We start from the raw sequence: 27,950 nt of genomic DNA on the forward strand, positions 1-27,950 counted from the left end.
TTGAATATTTTTTTGAGATACTCCTGAGTACCAAAGCGGGTTTTTATCACAATGGTAATGATTTTACTGCATCTGGATTTCTAAAGGGCTATCTCCTATACACAGCCAGCAAATTATTTGCTAAGCTTTAACAATGGGAAAAATACGGGTAAATTGTATTTTTCTGATACATTTTCTTTAAAATCATAATATATTTAAATTGCCCTTGATTCAATATGATGAATACATGTAAAATGCATCTCTAATCTCTAAACTACTTACGGAATCAAAAGTAGCCAAATAGAGCGGAAAAATATCAAGTCTGGCAACACCACAAGCATCTCCGACTTCCGCTTTCCCTCGCCCCGCCCTGGAGCAAGGAGGTTCTATACAACCCGCCAAATTCTAAAGCTAGACTGAGGCGTGATTATTTTTAGACATTGTTGTTGAATGTGATATGTTGGTCCTATCTATGTAGGCACTGAATAATTGACTTTTATCGTTAGACCGGTGAGTAACGATGGCGTCTGTAAACTAACTTGCCAGTGTCCAGATATATTAGCGTTTCATCTGTCATTTTTGTGTTGGTTTTACAACTCAGCAGCTGATTTGCCAGCAAGCGTTAGCATAGCGCATTGACGTTAGCTAAACGATTAACTTGTTGCAGTCCGAATAACACACCTGTTAACTTTGCCAAGCATTGCAGCTGAAAATATTGATCATATTTCTTTCATCTTAGCTGTACGGAATGACGATGTGGAACGACGTTGAACTTCTAACCAACGAAGACACAAACTCTGTTCGTTTTGGCAATGTTTCAAGGGAGGAAAACAGTAGTGGCTTGTATCAAGTGGACGCATTGGTCAAAATATCCACTGCTCATAAGGTAACGTTAATAATGTTAGCATTGACTCCTCCCCACTGAGCAAGTTTACGTTGATTAGCCATTTCAATTGTTATAGACGTCTAGGGGTAAAATTAGGCTACGCAGGGTTTAAGTGAAAGTTTACCAGACGTCTAATTACGTCTTCTGGGGTAAATGACAAAAATAACTTGTACTTCTCTGGTGCATATTTTTGATATTTACAGCCGTTTATGCATTGTTTAAATATGTAATTATGTATTTAACTGCTTGGTCTAAAAGTGGGCTATACATTCCCAAAAAGATCCTGGGCTATATGAGAGCTAAAGCATAGACTTAACATTGAAATGACATCCAGTGCTCAGTGGGTCTATTCCAGTCACCAAATCGGAAACATTAATGGGACAGACAGTCAGAAAGTCTTGTATTGATGTCATTCACTACACACTCATCACAACTCTTGACCAGAGATTTAATGGACATGTTGGTGTTTGCAGGTGCAGGCAGATCCCCATCTCTCCTCCTCCAGTGGTTCAAACTGGAGCGTCGTTGTTGCTGACAGAACAGTTATCCTGTTTGACCAGAGCTATCAGACCATCCTGCTGCATCTCGACTTCGGTAAACTCCTCTTTGATGTTCCTCGTTTCACCTTCCGACATATTATCTGTCAGATGTCGGTTTATGTCCTCTAAAACGGCTTCTATCGCTGCGTGCAGAAATCATTGTGTGTAGAGAAGAGTACAGCTTTCATTACGCTTATCCAGTCCAACGCAGTGTGATCTGTCACAGCAAGTATATCTAATTACTAATGGCGAGATTCATTTTTCAGAAACCAATGTGGACGCCATAGATGTGTGTCTGGAAGGACAGTTTCTGGTGGTCTGTGAAAGAAATGGAAACCTCCATTTGATCTATGTTCCACAGAAGAGGATCCTTCTCACCAGGGTATGTGTGGGGCTTTTTGTTCAACCTGCAGCGCCTCACGCCTCGTGGGATTGGAATATATATGATAACACTGCCTCTACCCTTGCATTGTTATACAGCACCTGTCTGAATTCACCCTCAATTCATTTAAAGTATAATACCCCACATAGAAGGAAAAAACAGAGAAATACGCTACTGTTCCCCTCATTTCTACTACCTAACCCTCAATCTCACCCGTGTTCCTTTGTGTATTTTTCTGATGTGAGTTGGAGCTGCATGATCTCTTTAATTTATGCAGAGTAACATGTTAAGTAATATGCTCGGTCTTGCAGGCTTTGGTAGAGAAACCCTCCAATGGAAATAAGAAAACATATCGCCATCTCATCATAGAAGAGGATAAGGCATCCTTAGGTAAGATCTCCTAGATGGATATGAGAAGCATCTGTTATGAGAGTGGAAGATATAAACTCTACTGGAAACACGAAGGAATCTAGGTTTGTACAGAAGGTTTTAAGTTTTAGGTCAAATGATGGTATGTTGTCGTCACAAAGCTGTGGCGAAAGGTTGAATTTATTTTCCTTGTTGGCAGGGAGGTACCATGTGTTCCTTCTCATAAAGGATGGGTTCTTCCACATCACAAACCTTGCTTTGGTGAAGATCCAGACAGGTATGAAGATATTATTTTGCAAAAGACTTCAACTTATGTTGGAACTGCTTTGTTGTCAAAGTTAAAATGTCCTTTTTCTTTTTTCTTCATAGCCATCGATAAAATGGACGTGGGGGCTTTGAAAGAGGTAAGTGAAAGCCAAAGTAATTTCTCTATATATGTGCTTTTACTTGATTTTATTGATTTTATTTTGTTTCTTTTTACTGTCCTTACTTTTTACTCATTACTTTTATTTATTGATGTTTTATTACCGCTGTTTTCTTCTTTTACTGTTTTCTTCTTTCACTGTTCTTACAGTTGTCATTGCTCTATTTACTGTTATTTTATTACCACTGTATCGTCTTGTTTGATTTTATGCTGTCTGTAAAGCACTTTGTAAACCATTTTTGGTTTGGTGCTATATAAATAAAGTTATTATAACTTTCTTTGGAAGCAACAACACTTATTTTATAAAGTACAGAAACCTGATCACATATTGTCTCTTTTCAGCTCCAGTCTCTCATCAAGATAGACTTCTGCTCCACCAGTGATTTCCATGAGGAAGGTTGCACTACAGCAGTGACGTTCAGTCTGAGCAATGAAATCCACTTAATGATTGGGGTATGTGTCCCTTTTTGCTTGCCACCAGTAGTTAGTGGTATGATATTGTTGTTCTTGTGAATGAATGCACATTTAAAGGGCAAAACAAATGGACCTTGGTAATTCAGTTATTGCACATACCCCAGTATTTCATTCCCGGCTCAAGCTATGCTGTCGTCTTATTTTACTTTATTCAGTCACAAAGCATAATGAGAAATCATGAAGCACAGAGCTACAATATTTTGAGTCTATAAACCATGGATTTATGTATATAGATTCTTGAAGGGTAGAACTTGCTGATGAAATCCATCTTTTCACAACTCACAGTTCTCATTTTAACAGGGGAATAAAGAAAAGGTTCTCACCCACTGGACGATGGACCCCTCTCAGGCCACTATGTGCCTTGCTAACTGTCTTGACTCCAGCTTAATCCCCGGTGAGCTCTTGCTTCATGTATCCTTCATATGTCATGTAGTAATACAAGACAATTAAACTAGTAAAAAGATAAAGTGCCTATGTGAGTACATTCTGCTTGTGTTAAAACATAAACATTCCTTGTACTTCTACTTGACAGGTGTGAGGAAGATCTTGGTGGTGGAAAATCTTATGTATATTCTAGACACTGAGGTGAGTTAAAAAGTGTCAATATTGGTTCTTTGATATATATGTGTGTGTGTGGTGTTTGATTTATAAAGTATTTGAAGGCTAAATGTGGATTATTTTGTATTTTTCTTTTGTCTCAGGATGTTCTGAGTCTGTGGGATCTGCATTTCTTCGTCATGATTTACTGCTGGCCCGATCTCGCCATTCACGACTTTCAACTCACCACAGAATGTGGCCCTGCCTCCATGGCAGCGTATGTATTAACGTTTTGTGATGTAGCTGTAAGTATATTGTATGATATATGACTGATTTAAACAGTGCTTTTAAATGTAACAGAAACAGTTTGTATTACAGCCAAGAAAATGGCAGCATGAAGATGATTACACTGACCAAGCAAGACAACAGCCAGGTAGCCTGAGTATTTTTTTTAATATAAATATTATAATAGATTTTTTCAGTTCCTATTCTGAACTCAATTTGCTGATTTTTATTTGTTCAGATCAGCACACTCCAAGTGCGTTTTCTGCCCTCGATGACTGTTTGCTACACTCTGGACGTGTCCTCAACCTCCTGCCTTGTCCAGACAAGAATAAGCATGGTATAATAAGCATAATCAATAATTTAACTATTATAATATGAATTCTGTTTGCTGTCGGTAGCTGTTAATGTTTCTGTATGTTTAAGTCCATTGTTATTTCCCCTGATTTCAGGATACCATCTATTTAGTTGAGGGGATTTCTGAGAACCCAGACAGGTAGGACGTCTTCTGTCAGATCATCATAACATTGAGTTATAATTGAGCGACATGTTGAATATTTTGAAATGTTACCTAAGTGGTGGACTTTTTTTTTGTTTTTTTTTTCTTCAAGCAGCCGAGGAGAGCCTATATCCTCTCTTGTTGTGAGATGCTTCACAGAGGCTTTGCCAGAGAACAGGTAACTCATTTTAATAGGATACACTCCTGCACTAATTGCAGTACATGCAGTTATAGCGTATGTGATGTAAATATCAGGTGGCTAATTGCACTGTTTACTATTCCCAGACTCAGCAGACTTCTCCACAAACACATGTTTGAAGAGGCTGAAAAGTTTGCCATAACATTTGAGCTGGATTTAGAGGTCAGTGTCTATCTGTCTTGTAAGAGAAATTATAATTCATGTGACAAACTTTTCTTTTCCGTTGGCAACAGTGGGGGATGGATTCCAATGTTCACATGCTACTTTTACAACTTTACCAGACAAATATGATTTTAGAATAGAGAAAGACCTCTGAATAATATTTGTTCACCTGCCAAAGTGACTGGTAGATGGGACAAACTTATCAGATAGTCAGCAATTACCAGCAATTGGCTAGTGGTAATTTACCACACTGTTCGAGGTTATACACGGCTAACAATCCTACTTTTTGTTCAGCTTGTTTACAAGGTGAAGCTCGACTTTGTGCTGGAGCAGCTGGCCTCTGCATCAGTGGGTGGCTACGGACAGGATGTGTGGTCTGAACTTGTTGAGGAGGCCAAGACCAACCTGATGAAGATCATGGTGAGTGTAACTTACTGTTTTCAAGACGCAGCATGAAAGGACAAGTGAAGAGAGGCTTGGATAATTTAGGTGAGCCCAGGTATTTAGGGTTGGCTCACAAACCAGGTAATACATATGGCAAAGTTCAGCATGCAGAAGAACAATAATGATCTTTTGTTTTGTGCAGTATGTAATCTAAATTTACTGTTTTAAATAAGAACTTAGAACTCATTTAGTCAAACGCACATCTTCTTAGGTGCTGGGTTGAAAAGAAGTCTGCATAAATGAAGCGTAGAACCCGCACACTGCTCCAAAATAACTTTCATTGATTAAAAGACTTTATTGAAATGTTGTCAAAATCACTTTTCATTAATAAAAGTGATTTTGGAGCATAGCGTGGGAGATCTACACTTCCTTTTTGTTAAAGGATAAGGCTGGTGTTTTTTAATGCATTGCTTACCGTCAACAAATCCTAATGAAAATAACAAAATCTGCAATGATTTCTCTCGTCCATGTAGCCGGTGGCCAATGCAGCCATGTCCCAGCAGCCATAGAACTCCATTGTATTAAAAAAACGGTTAAAAACACGTCAAAGAGCCATGCCGTTGCTCTGGGCAACATATTTCATCATCGCGATGCACCAGGCCAGCCGACTTTTTCCTCAAACAACTTAATAAGCCGGCTGTAAAGACGTCTGCGATCTCAGGAAAGTAGTTCCGTAGAACCGAAAATAGTCCCCGGCGTAATGAAGAATTTGTTCCCATTTGAATTTGATTTGGTAATAACTACAACAGTCTGACTTTTCGTGGTAACAGTTAGCGATTTTTAAAATTGAAACTATGTCTTTGTGAGCTGTATTTCAAGGTTTTTAGCTTACAATTGGAGCCAATGACTTCCGGGTTGAAGGCTAAAAACGGTACGTGGGAAGTCAGAAAGTAACGGAGTAGAGCAAACGCATTGTTGATTTTGTTATTTTCATAGGATTTGTTGACGGTAAGCAATGCATTAAAAAAAAAAAAAAAACATCCTTTAAATGTTTTTTTTGAGTTGAGCCGTAACTGAAATGAAAATCACTATCAAGTTTCCACTCTTTACTGATGGAGGAGTACATTTTGTTTGTTTCCTAGGATGAGCAGTATGTGGTGGAGTACTGCCTGAAGGCTCCCTGGCCAACCTTTGAGACGGCGGAGAAGATGCTGAACCACGCTGCCACACGATACTCCTCCTTACAAATCCAGGAGGCCTTGGCCCGGCTGGCAACGTTCTGCAGCCTTCACGGCCTGGAAAAGTTCAAGTAAATTCAAAGGCTCAATCTTCAATACGGCATTTTTGTGTGCTCTGTATGTTACAGTAAATTTGCATCTTGCTGTTAGTTCATAATGTACCCTACTGTATGATTTAGTATTTTGTTCTCTCACCCTCAGTGGAATTGCCTGGATTGAGTTTTTGAACAGCACAGACAATGTAGGAGACGTCCTGAACCACCTGAGAGAAGGAGACTTGAAGGGTGCACAGCTCCTTTGGCTCAGACACGAGGTAACACAAAAACATTTAATCAGAATCCCTTCCATTCGCCCAGCAGAATAAATGTACATGAATTTGTCATGGTCGCATTGGTGCATATTAGTGATGCGCGGGTCAGATTTTATCCGACACATAAATGTATCCGAACCTGCCCGACCCATTTTCATACACATCAAACAATGACCCGGAACCGATCTGCCAACCTGAAAGGAAAAACAAAGATTCAGGCAGCCATGTAATTTTCTAAAGACTCACGTGTCTTGTAAAATTTATTGAGACATCAGCAAACTTCAAACAGAAATAACTGTGCTGTTAAAATTGAATTATGTTTGGATGGTGGGATAAACCAGCTGGAGACTGGAGAAGTTTATTCCGTTAATTACATTTAAATGTCATTGAAATTTAGTCTATAATTGCATTGTGTGTGTACTAGCCTATTTGACCCAAACCCGCCCAACCCGTTCTCCATAACCCCCCCACTGGTTTCAGATTGACCCGCACATCACTATCCAATAATTTGTATAGTAACACAGGACATACTAACACGTGGTTTCAGGACAATGGCATCAGTGAAAATGACCAAACATATCAAAGTTCTGTGAGAACTATCATGGTGTCATTTGTAGTGCCTGTTCACTGATGTCTCTCTTGGGTTTTGTGACAGGGACAGATAGCAGGAGAGTTCGATGAGGCCGGGCTTGAAGCTCTGCTCAGCGCCGTCCCAGACGACCTGCCGTCCCAAGACCTCTGCCCTTGGTTCAGGACCATCATTGTTCCTTTTGTGAGGAGAGCGCTGCCCAGAGGACAGGTGAGACGCTCACCGTCTCAGATAGGGTTGAACAATTAATCGAAATTTTATCGAAATCGCAATATGGCCTACTGCAATTTTCAAATCGCAGGAGGCGCAATATTTGTTAAAGGCGAAATGTGTGTCAAAATACCATTTTAAATTAAATATTGTCGTGCTGCAGAGATGTCCTGGCCTACACATCATATTCTACACTCTTAAGAAAACATCTTTGTTTGGTACAGATCCTCGCAAAAATCACACCATAATCATTTTAATATGTTTTTCAGTGAAAATGAGAATAATGATGTAAAAATGATCATTCCCTCTAATATCGCAAATCATATCGCAATTGCAATATCAGTCAACATAATCGCAATTAGATATTTTTTCAAAATCGTTCAGCCCTAGTCTCAGACATAAAATGTTGTCACTTAATCTTCATTTTGTGGTATTGTGTTGTCAGTGGTGAAACTGCTGTCTCATTATGAACCCACAGAAAATTTTGGCGCGATGGCTTGAGCAGAGGGCAAGGAATCTGGAGCTAACAGAAAAGGTAAAAAACATCATCTTCCACATCTTGACCTAAAATGCTATACTCAAATAAAATCAGGATTTTGTGATCATGCACTACAAGGCAGTATGGATAATCACTGGTGCTGAGCAATTAGTGATTTTAGCCGCTTTTCCACCGCATGGTACCGTCTCAACTCGCCTCGACTCTACTCGCTTTTGGTAGTACCACTTGGTTTTCCACTGCAGATGGTACCCCCTCAATGTGGGCAAGTACCCCCCTGGTACTTGTCCAATGGAAAACCAAAAAAGGCGAGTCGAGTTGAGCCGGTACCATGCGGTGGAAAAGCGGCATTTGACTTTGGATTGGTTTTGACTGAGTTTAGAGAAATTTTGCAAGCTCAAATTACAATAATTCATAGTCCCAATGAGGAAAATGACTGCCTATCACTTGCTCACATATATGTATATACACACTATATTACATACATTTTTGATGATTTCATTTCAAGGCCACTGCAGCTCAGGCAGTCTGTCGCTCTGTCGACAAAATATTTATGCTTCATACATGAGTGAATGTCAGTCAGTTAGTTGTATAAGACACTGATGCATAACTGAAAGTTTGGTGAATCAACTGCTGTAATTGAGCTAATCATTATGAACATAATAATCTTCCAGGCTGCTTGGCCCCAAAATGGGTTGGACTTGGCAGAGCTTGGACTGCCAACTTTATGGACGTGGATGAAATCTGTAAGTTAGCCACTCTATCGTTTGCATTCACTGTGTGTGTGTGTGCGCTCTGATGATGACATCATCGTGTGCTTTTTATTTCAGGATGATGATGATTATGGTGCAAAGGAAGTGGAAAACCTTGAGTCCCTGGTCTCCAATCTCCGCCAGCTGCTGGATCTCCACAGGAAATACAACTGCCGACTTTCACTTTCAGTCTTTGAGAAGGTGCGTCTCTGACTAGTGATGTATTTTAATTACACTTCAGCGAAAAGTACAGCTTCAAGCAAACTTCATATATCTCCTGCAGAAAACAAATATTTTATTAAAGTAACTCAACGTTATAGATTCACACATACTGTCCAGACAATTACAGGCTACAGTTAGCTGTCTAGGGTTGTTTTTTGTGGAAAACGGGTCGAATTGCTGAAAATGGGCTGTTTCACAGTAAAATAGCAAAGTCATGGAATCATGGAGAAAATCATCTAGTGCTTATTGATGCCTCTAGATGTCACTATAGGAAATCTAAGCTTTTATCCTGTTGTCTTCCCTGTGAAATGCCACCATCAGAGCCCCTGAATCACAGTTAGGGAAATTTTTATAGCATAGAGAGTGCAGTTTTACAGCTGACATAAATGTTATTTATGGTGTGTTTTATGGTGCATACAATTTTAAAGTAGTTCTTTATGGAGTTGCTTTATAACACATTTGACTGAGGGTTGGGCAGTTGGGGTATGAGGGTTGCCATTCTTGATCTTGGTGGCCTGCAGATTATGTTATGTTGTTTTGGGTTTTTTTACGTGGAAAGCTGCAGAAACTAAAATAATACTTAAGTTATTTTTTTCCTTGTGTCAGATTATCTCCATGGTTGTCAAAGTCACTACAGCAAAAGTGCTTTGAATAGCTTCAAATATTCAGATCCATGAATTATTTAAAGAAAAATATTTATTTTCAACATATACTTTGGAAAATCAAAAATTTCACTTTTAGTTACAACATATGTTCCACAACAGCAGCTGGCTGAAATTGGTGCTTAAATGTTTATTTGAATATACAAATGTTTTTGCTAGGGTTGTTGTGTGTTTCTCTGTGAATATCTGTTGCTCTATCTTTATTTACACTATATTTTCATTGAACCTTGCATTGTTGTTCGGCTTCCTGTGAATCTGAAAGGGAAGTGTACGGAGCGTAGCGTTCTTCATGCTGGATAAGGTCCCGGCTCCAGAGCTGGTCTCTGCTACAGTGGAGAGCAGAATCCTGCCATATGCTGCAGAACACCAGATTCCTGTTGATGAGCTGCTTCTGCAGTACATCAAGGTAAAAATCCACCACAGCCAAACCCACTGGAAACTTTACATTCCACCATGCAAACGTGATGATTGGTGCTTCTCCTCTCTGTCCCTCTCTCAATCTGATCTTTACTAGGATCTGCTGGAGCGCTGCGGTTCTCAAACCACTACACTTTTCACAGAGTGGGAAGCCAAAGCAGTGGCTGTACTAGGCTGCATGACTGACACTGATGTAAGTTTCTGTAACACAAAGGCCCCCAGGGGTTATCCACACTAATGAAGAGAGTTCAGTGGCACAAATAATAAGTAGCATTTCTATAATCGAGAGTTTTTGTTTGTTTTTTTTTTAAAAGGGGAAGAAGATCCTTACATGATAGATAGACCAATGCAATGTTTTTCTGTGTTTTATAGGAATTTTATAGAAAATTTCCCTCTTTCTATACATTGATGATTGTATTGTAAGTTGTAAAATCTCCCATTGTTGTGTTTTGACCAGTTGAAGGTGGATGCTGTGCTGGAGATCATGCAGAAGGCCGTGGTTCCCTGGAGCGATGTGGTTGAGAAGCTGGTTCAGCAGTACCTGGAGATGGAGGGACCAAAGTATGTTTACATGGGTCCCCACCCTGAACATTTATTTCATCCTAGTGAGAATCGGATGCCATTAGCAGTGTTTTTCCTTACGATTGTCTTCTTCCCCGTATCTTCCCCAAACTATCCCCAGACAAGAGCTTTTAAAGGAGAGCTACCACATGATGGAGATCAGGAAGCTGCTCAGAGGCTACGGCATCCGTAACTTCAACCTCTCCAACAGCACTCAAATTATGGTTAGATTTTGGCAATTATGTGACATACGACGACTTGTGTTACTCATGCCTATAAGATGTCTGAGTCATATATATCTTCCCTAGACACTGATCAGATACATTCTGAAGCAAGACCTACCGCTGTCTCTAGAGGACTCCCTGACGTTAGCTGAAGCCTACAAACTTCCAACCTCCCAGATAAATTACTTGTATCTCATCCAGCTGATAGGCCAAGGCAAGGTATGTTAACCTGCACAGGAATATGGAATCATTGAATTTGAATCATTTACCATTATTTTTTTGTTGTTTTTTTGTTCTGCACTGCCTATACAACTTGATCTTTATTCTCTTTTTATGCATTTTAATTCTTTATTTATTCTCTCTTCTTATACACTTTCTACACTTCTTATACACTTTTATTTGTTTTTCATATATCTTATCTAATGTCCTTTATACCTTGTGTAAAGCACTTGGAATTGCCTCTGTGTACGAAATGTGCTATATAAATAAACTCACCTTGCCAGAATTTAGGACATGCTGATAGAAAGTCTTTTGTGTTGCTGGCAGACTGAGGCATGCATGACCGTCCTGAAGAAGCTTTCCTCTGCAGAGGCAGAGTGTGTGATTGAGCGTCTCACAACCTGGGCTCGACTGCAGCTGGAGGACAAAGACCACATATCTGATGAGGTAAGGAGATGGGAGATGATAAGAAATAAGTTAATTTGCATTTTAGATACTTAGGTTTCCAACTTAGGTTTACGTTAATTAGAAAAGGCATGGAAAATGAAACGGTTGGGTTTTCATCTGCAGTAATCAGCCAGCTAGCCAAAAACATCTGGATCTGAACATAATAAGTAGGAATTCAGCATAATGGTGTACAGACTCCTCATCCTGGCATACTGTACAACTCAACTGTCTCATGGCCGTCCCATGTGTTTAATAGCACAAGAAGCACCAGATGGTCATAGCCCAGGTGATGGTAGAGGCACTGAAATTCCTACACATAATCCAAAAACGTAAGTATCTTACCAGGATCAGTGAAGTATCACATAAATGGAAGCTCTAAAATGCTGTTCCTCCTTCTATTAAGAGTTTAGCGTCTCCATAAATATAAAATTTCTCATGCACCAGAATTTACAGGCAAAGCTTAGGAAAGGAAATCATTTCTCGTAACTTTGACATCTTATAAAAGCTCTACTGTATGTCCACAGCTGATTCTAAGTTTTCTATTCTCTGCAGATGATGCTCTTAAAAGTATGGAGTGTGAGAACAGTCTCATAATGTTCAAGGCGATCGCCCACCTACAGGTCAGCTCAACTTGGGGGAATGCTTTCAATGTTCTTTCATCTATTTTATATTTTGACCTGTTGTAACCGAAAGCCTCCGTTTTCTATTCCTTCAGGAGGACTTTGACATTTTCTTCACCCCTTCCAACTACGAGGATCCGAAAGTCCGAAAGCAGATCCAGGAGCATCACATCACGGCCTACGAGAACACGCGCGGCCGTCGTCCACCCAAGGGGAAGGTCACAGACACTCCCATGGTGGCCAACGATCCCGACGGCAAGACCAAGACCATCTCCACTGAGGCGGGCTTACGCCGCCTGGGGAGGCAGCTGCAGCGCACGGAGCAGGAGCTTTGGTCTGACCTGGCCCTGCGCGCTCTGGGGGTGGGCAAGGTGGACAAGGCCCTCAAGATCCTCAGGTGAGCATGTGTGGATGCTGTGGTGTTTGTGGGTGTCGAGGGGCGGGAATCTAAGGTGCTGACAAGGCTTGCTAGGGTAATGTTGAACAAAGGACTGTTGAAATTGTGTTTTATTTTATGTGTTTTTATTGAAATGAACCACAGATAAGTTCACAACATCTCAAAAGATTGGCTTTTCTCTAGTTCTCATATCCTAATTGTTTTTAATTCACTTTGTAGACTTTTGCTACTCAAGATTTTGTTCTCACTCAAGTCTGCAACGGCTAGTATGATATTGCCTTTTGTGTAGATAAATTGGTGTGAGCATATTCATCTACTAATGCCAAGAAATGCCATAATGACAAAGTATATCACAAATCGATCACTTTGACATAATTGTTGTCATTGGTAAATTGCACAGATTTTTGGCAAATGCAGAGCTGAAAGTTCAAAGAGCTGAACTAAACCCAGTCTAACGGTTAAACAGATTTTTATGAGCCAAAGCCTTACCAAAGCTATTGATGAACTGTTCATAGTAACTGTATTTTTCAACAATATTTTTGAATCCAGACTGATCTAATCCAAGCCCATTGGGTCCAGTCAGGTGTAAATGTCAAGCTCAAATGTGGACAACAGCCTCATATTTTCTCTTTGTTCTCATCCCCTCTTGTCACCCCTCGTCTGCACAGTGAGCTGTATGAACACCACTGTAACCCCAGCACAGGGAAGGTGCTGTTCACTGCTGCCCAGATGTTGTGCCAGATGCTGGAGGCGGACGTGCCCATGGTACTTCCTGATGACATGGACTTGCCAGCTGTCATCCACAGCCTGGCCTGCCAGGCCGTCACTCTGTGCCACTCAGGTAAATCACACATGTAAACATCAACAATGTGCACAACATGTTAAGTCACTGAAAGTAGCCAGTATCTGAATTGGGGAAATATAACTCATCGATGTCTAGATTTCATGTCGGTTGGAGTTGAAGGATCACTAGCCTAGCTGGTTTTCAAGTCAAGTTTAACTTTATTATCCATTCATGAAATTCATCTGGTCCCTGGTGCACAAACATACTTACACAGTAACAATAAAACATCAACCACAGTTCTAAAAATACAGATCTAAAGTGGTTTTCCCTATTATTTGGGTGCAGCCTGGCTAGTCCATTGCTCCAAATACTTTGCAAGATGAACAATCCCTGAAATGAGTATTTGAAAATTGTTACAGACCTGCTGCTGGACTGTTTGGAGCTGTGCAAGAGCACACGGACAGCCATGGATGTCTATCATCAGTGTCAGTTATCGGACAACTATGGTTTCATAGCCAAGGTCAGTAACTTGTATTTTTGCATAGCATGTCACTTTATTGACCATACAAACATAATGGCAATTTAATCTGCAATTTTAATTGCTATGTACTTGCAATTAACTAGCAAAAAAATAGTGTCAGAAAGCTTCTATAGTTTATCCCATTGATTATGTACATTCAACAGCGTGTAATATAACCAAATTTTGCCACTACTTAATGTTATCACTGCCTTAGAGTTGTACATTTCCACAACTTTTTCTGGAGGGAATTTAGTTAATATAAAATTATGAAAAAATGACTGTTTCATTGTTTTTAAATTGTGTAATGTTGACAGGATTTGACCTCAGAGGCAGAAAAAGATCCATACTCTCAGTGGAGTTTCCAGGATGGTTTTAATGAAGATTGCATTGTTCTGGACCCAGTGTCCGTGCTGCCAATCCAATATGAGATTACCAACAGTTTGCTGCCTATATCCCGGGGTAAGCAAAATCCTACAAATTACATCATCAATATGTATTTAGGATTGTACTACCTAGCTGTGTGTAGCTAACTGTTTTCCCTGTTCTCTATTTTGCAGATACCAAGCTGTACCCATTGGACTGCTCCTGTCTGTCACACTGCTCTTTTGAAGATGGTAGGTACTTAAATTGGTATTTCCCTTTTTTTTTTTTTTTTTTTTTTCTTAAAGTTGCGATTTTGAAACTTAATGCTGTGTCACACCTGGCCCACATGCAGGTTCAAACTACCTGAAGCCCCTCCTGGGTCCGCTGGCCAACATGTTGCAGATGCTACAGGAGTGCAGTCAGTTGGAGCTGGCCCTCAGAGTGCTGGTCAACTTGTATGGCAGCTGCCTGCAGCATGTCACATCCAACATTATGGACCTCAAGCTCAGCACACAGGTACGGCTACAACACATCCAGTGGTGCTATCGTCATTGTCATATGGGTTATGGTTTTGGAGACCAGACACAGTATTTTTTAATGTTTAACAGTTGGCACTGAAATTATTTTTTGCTAACTCTTAACCCTTCTTTCAGCTCTATGATAAACAAGGCCTCATGCAGTACAATATATGCTTGAATGAGGTCCGAAAGACAACTAAATCCTCTCTCAATAATGTTGCTGTGGCCCTCTTGAACAAGGTGAGTCTGCTTCCGATCACATTAAAGGGTAATTAGTAGCATTGCTTACGGTATAACATGGTTTTAAAATAACTGTATCTCTATTTCCTGTGGGTTAAAGGTGTTCAACTGGAGAGTGGTGGATTGTGATTTGGCTATTGGACTCTGCACGCTCCTCTCCAAAGCGGAAGTCTTCAAAATACTGTGGAAGGTTATTGACAACACCTGGCAAAACTATGACAAAATCTTGGTAGGAAATATCACCATTCTTCATTTACTTTGTTCAATTTCTGTATTATAAACAATATAAGGTTTGCAAAACAAGAACAATCAGCCGAAAGTAGATACTGACAATGGAAACAGCCTGCAAGCTGTAATTATGGGTTTCAAGCTCTTGTGAGAGATAATTTACAATAATTGCAGATTTCAAAGTGACACTGACATCAGTCCATAGAAATTAAAAAGGCATGTTTTTATTAGCATCACCTGATTAGCGGAGCACTCAAGGGACCCCCATGTGGGTTCCCTCAAATGGATTTGCATGTGTTTTTTTTGTAGGCATGTTAAAAAAAAAAAAAAAAATAAGGTTTTGGCTTGTATACCAAGATGTAGTGATTGTGGAATCCCACTTGGAATTATAAGCCATTATAAGATCGGCCATGACCAAATAATAATAATAACCTTTATTTGTAAAGCACCTTTCATACACAACATGCAGCTCAAAGTGCTTTACTAGTGCCTTTTAATAGAAGGCAGATAAAAGACAGATAAAAAGAAATTCATATAAAAGAACAAGCAAAATGCATTGCATTAAAAGAATCAAATCAAGTAAAATAGAAAGATAAAAGAACACAACAAATACTCCCACTTTTAGATGCACATTGTGAGTGAACCCATATGTTTTTCTTTAATTTTCTTTTCCCCTGTCCTTCCTGATTCTACTCTTGATCTGATATTTACGTCAGATCTCACTGGCCAAGGCAGACGAGAATCATAGATTCTCCTCTTGGTCAAAAACCTCCCCATCCACAGATGGATGAGAATCATACAGGGTAAAGCTCTGTCCCCCCCCACATATATGTTCACTCGTGCAAGTAAGCTTTACCCGGACAAGACCAATGAAAATTCGTACTTGCCCGTGTCAGCTCTGTTGGGATCCTGAACAGAAACGGTTAAAATGAAGGCTATTTAAAAGCTAAGCTGAAAAGATAAGTTTTTAGCAGTCGTTTGAAAATGCTTACAGAGCCCGTCTCTCTAATATTTTTTGGCAGGGTGTTCCACAGTTTAGGAGCATAGTTAAAAAAGGCTGCATCCCCAATCTTCTTTTGAGTGGGGTTTTGTACTTCTAACAAACCAGCAGTAGAAGACCTTAAGACATTAAGAGCTTTGTATACAAGTAAAAGTACTTTAAAATCAATTCTACAGGACACTGGGAGCCAGTGCAATGTAGCTAAAACCGGAGTGATATGCTCAAATGTCAAGCTGTTTATTGAGTACAGATATACTCTCCATGCTTGTTTTATCTTCTATTTAAAGATTATAATCAGCCACTTTCTCTTAATCATTTCAGGCTGTGGCCAAGATCGGCGCCCATCTCTGCTGCTTGTACAAAGAGGAAGAGGAACAAGAGAAGTTTCACTCCGTCATTACTGATGCAGAGTGGGGCATCAAACTCGGCAAATTAGGGGTTTGTAGATGAAACCCACCGCTAATTCTACACTTAATTCAGATGGCCAGTGACTTCTTGGTCTGAAGAAATATGTTAACACAGAGTGAATGTCATTGCGCTCTGTATTTCATAAGCTGCTATCTCTCTCTCTCCCACGACTCGACATTTATCTTCTCCTGCTCTGCCCTTTAGATATCCGTCCAGTCTGTGTTCCGTCAGCGGGCCGAGATGAAGAGTAATCTGATCCCTGTTCTGGTGAAGAACAGGAGCATCACCCCTGACATTATCCTCCAGTACTGCAGGTCAGCTGAACAACAGCCTGCTGGCTTTCCTTAACAACTGGATCCAGTGTCAGTGTTATTTCCATCTATATCATATTCAAGAACCAAGAAAAAGGGGAAATCCGCACTCTCAAAAAGATATTTTGAATGATTTATTTATTTAGTTTCAAATAACAAATATACAGCTTGGAAAACTGGAAAGACAATGTTTCGCCCGTAGCTGTATATTTTTTATTTGAAACGTAAAATAAATCATTCAAGATATCTTTTTGAGAGTGAGAGATTTACCCTGTATTTTTTTTTTTTTGGTTCTTGAATGAAGCCTATTTGAAACCACTGCACCAGAGAAGCCTTATCTTATGTCCATTTTCTCACCCAGCATATGGACTTTCTTAGTCATCTATATCAATATGAAAATAAAATTTAATGTTGGACAATTGTGCTCCAGACAATGCTTGAACTACTTCTGTGGTGAGATGCAGCATTCGTTCACTGCTTGACTGTGTTGACACATGCTCTGTGCTTCCACCGACAGCACCTTTGGTCTAGACAGAGACGGTGTGATCAACCAGTACATCACCACCCTGCTGCTGCTGCAGGAGGACGAGGAAGGCGCCGGTGAAGCGAGTGATCCCAGGGCGGGCCAGGAAGAGGCGCAGCCTCTGGGCCATGCAGATGCTCTGGAGCGAGTGCTGCAGATCATCCCCATGTTACAAAGCACCAGCAACCTCACTGACAGTCTCAGCGCCGCCATACTCAAGGTCTGAACATGGAAAATTAGTAGTGGGCACTTTGTACATCAATTTCCCGTTAACTGATCCAGTGACATTTATGTCTTGATTAATATAATTGATTAATATTAATATAATGCATGATCTATCTGTATCTGTAAACTTCTGATGGAACAAGTACTCAGAATGAGCTGTCAGCTTCATTGTGCGGTGGTTAGTATCATTACATAATGAAGCTGACAGCAAATGTTGAATTGTGTGAAAGACATGGCAGCTGTGTTTTTAAAAAAAGACTCCCTAACGTTTTACTTGCTGAGCTTCAATAAAATAAAGAAAAATTGTAGTAGTGTGCGGTGAACCTATTTATATATAGCTGTCTTTAAAAGTTAGCTATAATAATGCAAGTAAAGTACTTTTTCTAATGCAGTGTTTCAAAATGTCTCGTCAAGGATTTTTGCATGCTAAATATCTGTGTCAGTATTGAAATGAGGTATGGACAACCAACTGACTTTTGGTGTGAAAATGCCTTCCCCATGCAGCTCAGCCCCTACAACTACGAGAGGATCGAAGTTGTGCTAAAGATCATACAAACCGCTGATGAGAACGTCACCACCTTCTCAGTTAGTCAGGTAATAGATTTTCTGTAACATTTGTGCGTTTAACATTTAATCATCTCTTGTCTTCCGAATATGTTCTGCCGATAAGCAGCCGGTGTCTTCCCATCCACAGGCGATGGGCCTTCTTCAGCACCTGAAGTCCTACCAGCGAATCTCTCCTCCCTCAGATGTAGAGAACACCTATCTTTTGGACAACGGCCTGCAGCCCACCCTGTTGTCCAACAGCAGGCTGCCCTTCCACCTGCTTATGCAGACCAACCACTACTGGAAGATTATCTGTGAGTTAGCTAGTTGCTTATTTTCATGTTTAAATTACTGCTGAAGACTAAATGCACGTAACAGCATCATCATATTGCTCCTATTTTGGCTTATCTACACTAGTTGCCTGTTAGTATGCCAGTTGCATAAAGATAGACTAGGAAATCGCAGTCGCTCCACTACTTCTTAATTGTTGTCGATCACCCTAATGGTTTGTTTTGTCTCTAAAGACTTGTTCTATTCTTATAGCTCTTTCCAAAAACAAAGATTTGCCATCTTGTATGAAATAACTACAGTATTTAAATGTCCCTCTCTGACAGTTAGGCTGACTCGTTGCCATAGCAACAAAGTTCTTAACTCAAGCTTAGCCAGGAGGGAGGGTGGCTAACTTTCCTACCTCAAAATAAGTCAGTCTTAATATTTATGCAACAGACCGTTTAACCTGAGAATCTAAGACTAGTTAAGGCTTAGACTAGTCTTAAACTAAGTTCATGCAACCGGATTGAACTGTAAAAATGGTATTACTTTTAACTCTCGGTCTGACCCCCAGCTACATCTCATATTTTAACCCGCTATGAGCTATGAGTTCCTCTCCTGAAAAATTGATGTCATCTTTGGTCTTTTGTCTAGACTTTGTTCTTTTGGGTCTTTGCCATCTAGTGCCCCTAGGATGTGGAACAGCTTGTCTGAGGAGCTTAGACTTGCAGAATCTCATCTCTCAAAGTCTCATTTTTTAAATCACTTCATACTGCTGTCATTAGGATTCATTAATGAGCTTTGGCAAGAATGAGGAGACTTGAAATATTTTCCTGTGTTTAGCTCCTGAGCTCAGTGTGGAGACCTTCCCTACACTTCTTCTGATTAGCAAGCTGATGAAGGTATAGCACACTGATCTACACAGTAGCCTCCTTCTGACTTGCATAATAATAATAAAAATACCTTAATTGCGTTTTTATCTATTGAGTTATCAAGCCTATTCTGGGTATTAAACCTTCCTGTCTCCTTCCAGGTGAGCCTCGACAAGTTATACATGTCAGCTGCGAACCACGTGTTCGAGAAGAGTATGAAGCCTCTACTGTTTGAGCAGAGCAAGAAGGGTCAGAGGCATTTGTCCAATAAGGAGACCTTCAAGGTGGCGAGGACAATGATGGAGTACATCCACTGCATCCAGAGCCCAGAGTGGGCAGCTGCCACTGCACACAAGATCGCTCAGGAGCTGCCCGCAGGTCTGACCTGTAGATTTACATCAGACACCGCTATCTCACTTCTTGGTGTTTTTGTATGATGTTTTTTTTTCTCATGTACTGTTCTCTATAGGCATTGAGAAGACGCAGTCGCTTAGGTTCTGTTTAGCTCTTGGAGATGCATGGCTGAAGGACCCAAATCTTGAGGTCAGTATTCACATTTGTCAGCTCTAGGGATGGCACGATATATCAAAATTCAGTATATCGCAGTACAAAACTGTGACGATACGTATCGCAAATGAGATAGACTTGCTCATCACAATTTCACAAGGTCTCCAAATTATATTATTTGCACTTTGTAATGACATTTTTACATTGTCGTTTACATTCTAGCAAGCCAATAGCATTGCTAGAAAGATTTTTGGCTCAGAAATAAAGATAATTCTGCACATAACTTTTATTTATTACATTGTATCGTGGTTGTATCGAATCGTGAACCCAATATCGCGCATGTAATCGTAGCGTGAGATGAGCAGAACCCATCCCTGGTCAACTGTGGAAATGCATTAAACTGAACATCTCTTGCATCTGTCTTGTTCGTTTTTCATACACTGAATCCACTCCGCTGTAATCCTGAGCAGGAGGCGGCGCGGTCCAGAGGGGAGACCTTCCTGTCCAAGCTAAAGCTGCAGTTCCAGCGTTCGGCCACTGAGAACACCTTGATGGCGAGCCAGCTGAACAGCCCCGAGCATCTGAAGCTGACCGGGCTGCCCGCCAGGCTCATAGTGGCCCTGTATGAACACAGCAGTGTGGAACAGCGCTACAGGGACTCAGGAGGTCAAGTCTATCCCGGTGAGTACAAGCCGACTGTGACACTATGGCATTACATTCTGCCCCAGAAACTCAAGTAAATGAGCTTTTCCACTGTAAGACCTACTTTATTTCTTATGAGCTCCCAGGTCAAGATGAGTAGGCTTGATATGCTTAATACGATTACCGGATAAAGGCACTCTGTACTTTGTAGCGGTTTTGAAAAGCACATTTTGTAGTCCATTGTGTTTTATAGAACAGTGTATGACATACAGTCATTTTACTAAATTATTTCCTAATGTGATGAATACTGTAACACTGTACTGCCCTAAGTTGTTCTGCTTAAACCAATTGATATGCTTAATGGGACTGTTGGATAAAAGTACTGGAACCATGGTGAGCTACACTAAATGCTAGATGGAAGCAAGTCACTGACGATGTTTACTGTGTTTTTAATTTGATGATTTCTCTCTGAGCAGACATACATGCTGTATGTAAAGAAATAGCCACCATCAACAGTGTGGATCTTCTGAAGATCCGCAACATGCTGTTGGAGAAATGGATCTGCAAAACCGGCCCTGCTGTAGCCAAGGTTCGTCAATCTATGTCGCACTTATTTTGATGAACTAGCCACAGTGGCCATTCATCCCCTTTTTATTCTGCTGATGTTGTGTGGTTCAATAAAATCTGGAACATTTGAGTCCATGTTGTGTAATATAAAATGTATTTTTCTTTTCTTTTTCTTATGAAGGACATCAACACTCAGGATTGTGTTAGCAACATTGAGGAGGACCCAGACCTAATGAGGTAGAGACATTTTCATCTGACGTTAATTTTTGTAGCATTTTACATATAAATACCCTCTCAATTATGTGTTTGTGAAATAAAGAAAATTAAAGCAAGAAAATGACTGCACTCTGTTACATCCTCCTTAAATCTGTGCTTAAAATTGGTGTTTCCATCATCGTAAGAATTTCTATTGAAAATTGTCACTTGGCCATGTACAAAATCTTAAGATATATGCCTGTATGCTTCTATTGGTAGAATACAACTTTTTAGTAATATTTTACTATAAAAATGTTTGTAATTTTCAATTGCTTATCGATTATGAATCGCCTCAAAGGGGCTTCCTGTACATTAACCTAATAGTCACAGTATTATTTGACATCCAAAATGATCGGGCGGAGAGCTGTAACACTAAAAGTGTTGCTGGTGCTCACTGTATGTATCATGTGATGCTCCCTCAGGGTCGTGTACCTACTGCAGAGTTGCCCCATGGATGTCGCTGCCCGCCTGCTGAGCCCGATCCTCTCTGTTGAAACCTGGGTGAGTAATAAAACGGGGCAAGTCAGATGTGGACAAAGTGCCCAGAAGTAGTCGAGTGGTTTATAGTAATGGTTGAATTCCCCCTACAGCACCTCAGCAGTTCTGGGCCACGTCTGACCTTCTGCCACCGGAGTCGAGCCCTGCTCTGCCTCATCCGTCTTGCTGACGCCGCCACGCTGGAGGCCCAGATAAAAATCCCCAAGACGAAAATCAAGTAAGAGATCCTCCGGTCAGCCAGAAAATCTGTTTATCCATACCGAAAATGAATTTCAGCATTGTGAATGATACATTGCCTCCGTATTTGATATTCCCGTGCAGGTATTACCTGAAGTGCTACATCTATGTCTCTCAGCTGGAGGCTTTGAACATCCCCTACACAGTGGAGTCTTTCCTCAATAGTCCCAAAGAGGGCATGGTGAAGGGACTGTGGAAGAACCACAGCCACGAGCCACAGGTACTACATTACTGAAAATATAAGAAGCTGTTTGCACAAGTTAAAGCAATATTCCACTTAGTTTTAACATGCGGGTTATTTGGCACTTGACCATTTTTTTCCCTACAGGCCGTGCGCTTGGTGGCAGACCTTTGCCTGGAGTACCAGGTGTACGATCCTCAACTGTGGAACGGATTGCTTCAGAAGCTGCTGAGCTTCAACATGGTGAGGAGAGTTAAACAACGACTCACTTTTAATCTATTCAACAACAATTACCCCTCATTTAAAAAAGTGATCTTCTGAAATATGAACATTTAGTACAAGGAGTCTCGTGCCTGTTATTGACATTTTATAGATTCTGCGAGATTAAGAGTGCAGCTAAAAGAGATGGTGTTGTGATTTAGACCTCCACCTCTGAAACTGCACATCAGATCTCACCAGAAATCTTATGTAACCCTCCTACATGATGTCCCTCTTAGTTTTCCGACAGTCTCACTAAAAATGATAAGGGGAATGTCTTTTGGAATTAAATTTAATTGTGTGTTTTCCCCATCCTCAGATCAGCCATCTCCAGAAGGTGCTAGAGGCAATAGGCGCTGTTCCCTCTCTGTGGCAGGTACTGTTTTGTTTTATCACATTTATTTAAAGAAAGGCATATATAATGGCTGCGTTTCCTCTTTGTTGATTCAGCATTGATACCTCACCACAGCAAGGAAATTGCCACCGCTGCTAGAGAAAATGTGTAATTTAAATTATAGCAGAATTTAGCTAAATTGCAAGAATGTGTAGCCCCAATGGATATAATTATTGTCTTTATTATGACAAAGTATCACAAGAAAAACTATTAGAAATCCAACCTGCGCCAGAGCCAATGCTCAGACCAAAATAAGGAGGGATGTGGAACCAAAACTAAAAACGCCGCCAAGCATCACTGCTTCAATACGACTCAAAGGAATAACAGAGATAAACTGTGATTTTTCATTTTCTCTCCAGATCTCCAGTTTTTCCAGGACCTGGAGGAGTATGATACTGGCCCCTTTTGTCTCAGGTACTACATTATAATCATCAAATTCACTTCTATTACATTTATCTGTTTTTGATAAGCATCAAGAAAACTTATGGACGGATCTGTCTTGGCACTGGCTAATGTTTATTGTACCATGTCCTGGGAGAATAATTGATTCTGATTGGCTGGAAGAGTGTTGATTAAAGTCATTTTATGCACAGTATAACCAGACAGCTTTGATGTAACTGTTTCATTAACATTCAAATTCAATGCGCCAGCTGGATTTGAGCAGTTCAGTCAGCCAGAAACTAGCATTAGCATATAATCAATAACTTGAATAAATGTCTTTGTCAAAATGACAATTAGAGACCGTGTTAGCAATACAGGCTTATGAAAACAGTAGTTTAAAAAAAACATTCTTTAATATGCTTCTGTGATTTACCGTAGTTAAGTCTCTTCCTGTCCTCAGACTGGCATGCGGCATTTAAACGAGGAGAAACAAAGTGTGCTGAGAAGTCGCTTTGTTTGGGCCTTGCATACAAGCACATTAAACTTAAGCTAGCAACAAGAAACTTTACTGTAGTAAATCACCGAAGCCTGCTATTTTTGATGCATCATGTGTGAAGTGTGCCTCTTGTATGTTCCTGACTGTTATCTGCTTGCTTGGTCACAGCATCTCTTCCTCTGAGTCCCGTTCAACAGGCAACACTCTATAGGACTTTTGTTCTCCTCCTGAAGTAAGCTCTACTTAATGCTTAAAATGATGTCTCATTCTCTGCTGCATCCTTTTTCTGTTTCCTTCTTGACATTGCAGACTGGTATGATTCACTGAGTCATGTGTAATGTTCCCTTTATGTTTATTCCAACCCTCCAACCCTTGGCCTTTTGTTACCGAAGGTGCCCTTTCCTGTTGAATCTGGACCTGATCGGCATCGCCAACCGTTTCGCACAGTTCAGTCTGCCAGCCTTTGCGTTGGGAACTCTCCTCCTCATCCCCTGTGCCGATAAAAAGGCGCAGCAGATCCAGGTGAATATATTCTGCATGTAATGATGTAACCATTTGGAAAATCATCTATTTAAAATCAAACGTTGTCTTGACGGTGAATGTCTTTTTGCTGTCTGCAGGGTTTCTTGTCCATCTGTAACCCAGTCACCATCCTTGAGCAGGTGGAAGAACTTATGAACACGGGGGAGTTGGCTGGAATCCCCTCACAGGTTAGATGCCATCACTCTTATTTTCTCTTGTAAGATTTTCTCTCACCCCAATTTAAGAATCAACATATGTGATTTGTATATCACATATCCTGTATGTAAATATTTGTTGCCTATTTAACAAATAATAAATAAGGCCAGCAGAAATATTCTTGCAAACATGAATGGTTTAAGTATAAATCCCAGCATTAGCAGAACTATCACACCTATTATTTAGATTTACAGCGTTGTGGTCCCTAAACCCTCAACCACAAGAATTCAGACAAACGGGTGTCTGGGTGGCACCACGGCACGCACTAAGACTCATACCAGTGAACTTTCTTAATAACTGAGAACTTGTTATGGTTAAGGTTTACTTTTATTGTCTCCCTTGGGAGAAATTTGTCTTGTATTTAATGCTGGGTGATAATTGAATATTATCGTTTATCGTCTTTCAGTGGAATCATATCGTGATGACATGGTGATTTTGGGATATCATGACACACAATCCTACTGTCTAAATTGATAATAACAAACAAATTTAATTTAAACTGACAAAATGAGGTATGGTAGGAATACTATTTGAAAATGTCTTGTTGACATTTGTTTGACAGTACACTGTTCAATGGGATGAACATTAGTTTGTTTATTAACATGTGATTTTACATACGTGAGCCATATCGTGATATATATCAATATCGAAAAACATCCTTATGATTATTATGATATTAATTTCAACCATATCCCTACTTGTATTTGCATTGTTGTAAGATTTATATTTTTTATACCTCCTCAGATTAGGGAGACGGTATTAATTTTCATCAGCCAAAATGGGCAGTACCAGAAATTGCTGAAGACCAAACACTTCAAGCATCTAAAGCAGCTCATAGTGTCGAGTGGCCAGCCGAAGCAGGTGAAAGACTTGGTGGATTACCTGACCAACCAGAACTGGTACGTTTTCTAAATGCCACAGATCACCGGCAAGCAATATTATTAATTCTATGTATAGAAAAGTCAATAACATTGATCCGGTATAAAACTCTGGGAGCATACAAGTTTATGTAGACATTCATTAGCTGGCAATTGGAATTCGAAAGCAAAAGTTCCAAGTAATTTATGTATGTGTAATGTATGTATTTATGTATTTTCAGTGTTATTCAGTGTTTCATCTGACATTTTGTATGCAGCAGACTTGATTGTATTTTTTCAGTTTTTGGTTCCACATCTGTCCCTGTTTTGCACCCAGGTTTCAGCGCTGAAATTATTTCCTTTAGGATTCTTAATAATAAGGAAAACATGAAATCTGTGTATCGGGACTACACGTGTGTTTTATGCGTTAGGGAATTTTAACTAAATCATAATGTTACTTTCACAATTTGTCAAACATTGTGATTCATTTATTTGGCATGGTTACCACTAGGGCTGCACGATTATGGCTAAAATGATAGTCAGGATTATTTTGCTCGATATTGTGATCATGATTATTTATCACGATTATTGATCCATTTTGTTTTATTGCACTTGAGCATTTTAAGTTAACCGAAATGCCTTCACATTCATAATGTATTTTATAAACCTATAAATAAAAAAACAGTCAACTGTACAAATCTTTGAACCTGTGATTCCGGTGCACCGGGTCCGTTGTCTTTTTTCCAGGACCATCACCTCTGTAGCCTTAGTTTTTGGGCATTTGTATTCTAAGACACTTATTTTGTAAGAAGTCTATTTGGGTGTTTGTGGGCTTTTATTTTGAAGTTTCCCATAAGGACCCGTGGGAGAATTAGTGTAAATAAGGAAGTAGTACGTTTGCCTGTGTACTGCGTCTCTGGTTGGAGATTCAAAAGGAAATATTTTACCCCGTAACCCATGCTTCATTGTATACTACACTTGGATCCAAGCTAATGGAAGAGTTTATACGTGCTTTGAAAGGTCAGCGGCAAACTGGGTCAAAATTCAAGTAATTTGAGTTTTGATTACGTTGACTAATCGTTGCAGCCCTACACCAGAGCAAGCTAAACCCAGCGTGAATAATCGCCCCCGGCCACAATCAATTAGTTGTGGAAGCCAATATCGACATCGCGATTAATATACGATTAATTGTGCAGCCCTAGTTACCACTATTGAATGACACACTGATATTGCCATACTTGAATTCATGGACTCTTTTCATGGCTTGAAATTCAATGTTCTGAAAGGAAAACGATTGATATCATTTAATCCTCCCTGATCTAAATGTTGACGGCCACCTAGTGTCTCAGGATTTTTGCGAAGTTCTTTGATAGGTAAAGAATCAAACTAGGAAACAGCCATCATTATGCACTTTCCCCATTCATTGTATGAGCTTTTCAAGTGTTTGAGTTCTTTGTGTCGATCTGTTTTAACCTGCTGTTCAGTGAGGACGATGCCGACTCCCTCGCTCGTGAGTACATGAAACGCAGAGGGAAAACGCTGTCAGTCGGCTCGGCTTCAGCTCACTCCCTAAAGGTAACTGAAGCCGATATCCTGGACCCGGTGTAGTTTGGGATATAGTGGAGAGGAAACTCACCCACCTTTTTTAAAGCTAATACAAACTGTAATGATACAACTACACAGTATACAGAATCAGTGTAATATGGAGAATTAACCTTGTGTTTGATACATGAGTACTTGCTGTTTTCAAGTAAATAAAACATCATTAGTTTTTTAATATTCTTTTTTTTTTTTGTTCTTATTGGTAGTTCTTTGCTGTATCTTGATCATTAGTTCAGTATGCCTACCTTTTTGTTTCACCACTACATCACTTTGGTTATTGATCTGTGATAGAAAAATAACAGATTTGTAATTCCACTTTAATTTGTTTGTTTTGCAGGAGTTTCTCAAAGTAGAAAATGGGGTTTCGGGATGAACTGGCACTGTTCCTGGAGCTGTATTTATGTTATTTTACTAGGTCTGTCTTGGGCTAGAGACACAATATTTGCACTTCACATTAATCTTTGTATTGTACATGTAATGCGTGAATAAATGCTTTTCAATATTACAAATCGTGTTGAGAAAACCTTTGTTTAGAAGCCACAGGTGTCCAAACAATGAGACAATTCTATGAGTGAAATTACTACTTTATTATTTTCTTATTTTAGCACACTTATGAACCACAACTGTTAGCTGTCATTTACCTCCAGGCTTGCTTACAATTATGCCAATATTGCTAACTTCTCTGCTAAAAGTACAGTTGTTTTTTTAGCATGGTATGGAATGCAAACTCGGGTGGAAATTTGAAAGTGCTATTGAAATAAATAAATAAAAAAATCAGTGTTAAGCCTTGTAACAATGCATTATATAATAACACTGCATTATGTAATAACACGACAAAATGTAATAAATTTTCTCTTCATTATGTAATAACACCCGCATTTTGTAGTAATCTGCCGCATTTTGTAGCCTAATGCACAGCTTGAACGCAATATGTAATGAATTTCCCCGCATTTTGTAATAAATTATTACATATTGCGGTGGTTATTACAAAATGCGGGAGTTGCACTTTTTTTATGATGAAAATGTAATAATACAGTGCATTATGTAAT

General features: G+C 39.8%; 1 protein-coding gene across 1 annotated transcript; it reads left to right on the forward strand.

Annotated features, from left to right (window-relative positions):
* The first annotated feature begins 402 nt into the window (after positions 1-402).
* Positions 403-27,389, forward strand: kntc1 (kinetochore associated 1). The gene is made up of 62 exons (XM_071920364.2): positions 403-489; positions 719-865; positions 1,339-1,459; positions 1,671-1,786; positions 2,098-2,176; positions 2,355-2,432; positions 2,525-2,559; positions 2,922-3,032; positions 3,354-3,447; positions 3,586-3,638; positions 3,755-3,867; positions 3,969-4,023; positions 4,114-4,212; positions 4,325-4,368; positions 4,487-4,549; positions 4,657-4,732; positions 5,027-5,152; positions 6,259-6,425; positions 6,556-6,667; positions 7,320-7,463; positions 7,942-7,998; positions 8,634-8,705; positions 8,790-8,912; positions 9,858-10,001; positions 10,110-10,205; positions 10,470-10,573; positions 10,695-10,797; positions 10,882-11,016; positions 11,344-11,463; positions 11,720-11,792; positions 12,016-12,083; positions 12,179-12,480; positions 13,149-13,321; positions 13,684-13,784; positions 14,099-14,243; positions 14,342-14,398; positions 14,500-14,663; positions 14,801-14,905; positions 15,006-15,134; positions 16,455-16,571; positions 16,746-16,855; positions 17,370-17,595; positions 18,105-18,194; positions 18,295-18,460; positions 19,260-19,318; positions 19,450-19,666; positions 19,758-19,831; positions 20,266-20,476; positions 20,914-21,026; positions 21,186-21,241; positions 21,682-21,760; positions 21,850-21,974; positions 22,079-22,214; positions 22,323-22,418; positions 22,753-22,809; positions 23,187-23,241; positions 23,873-23,936; positions 24,097-24,226; positions 24,325-24,414; positions 25,187-25,341; positions 26,784-26,874; positions 27,239-27,389. Exons 2-62 carry the CDS (start codon positions 728-730, stop codon positions 27,272-27,274), a joined length of 6,648 nt encoding a protein of 2,215 aa, XP_071776465.2. The 5' UTR covers positions 403-489; positions 719-727; the 3' UTR covers positions 27,275-27,389.
* The last annotated feature ends 561 nt before the right edge of the window (positions 27,390-27,950 follow it).

This window comes from Centroberyx gerrardi, chromosome 8 (genome assembly GCF_048128805.1).
Source record: "Centroberyx gerrardi isolate f3 chromosome 8, fCenGer3.hap1.cur.20231027, whole genome shotgun sequence".
NCBI classification, from domain to species: domain Eukaryota; kingdom Metazoa; phylum Chordata; class Actinopteri; order Beryciformes; family Berycidae; genus Centroberyx; species Centroberyx gerrardi.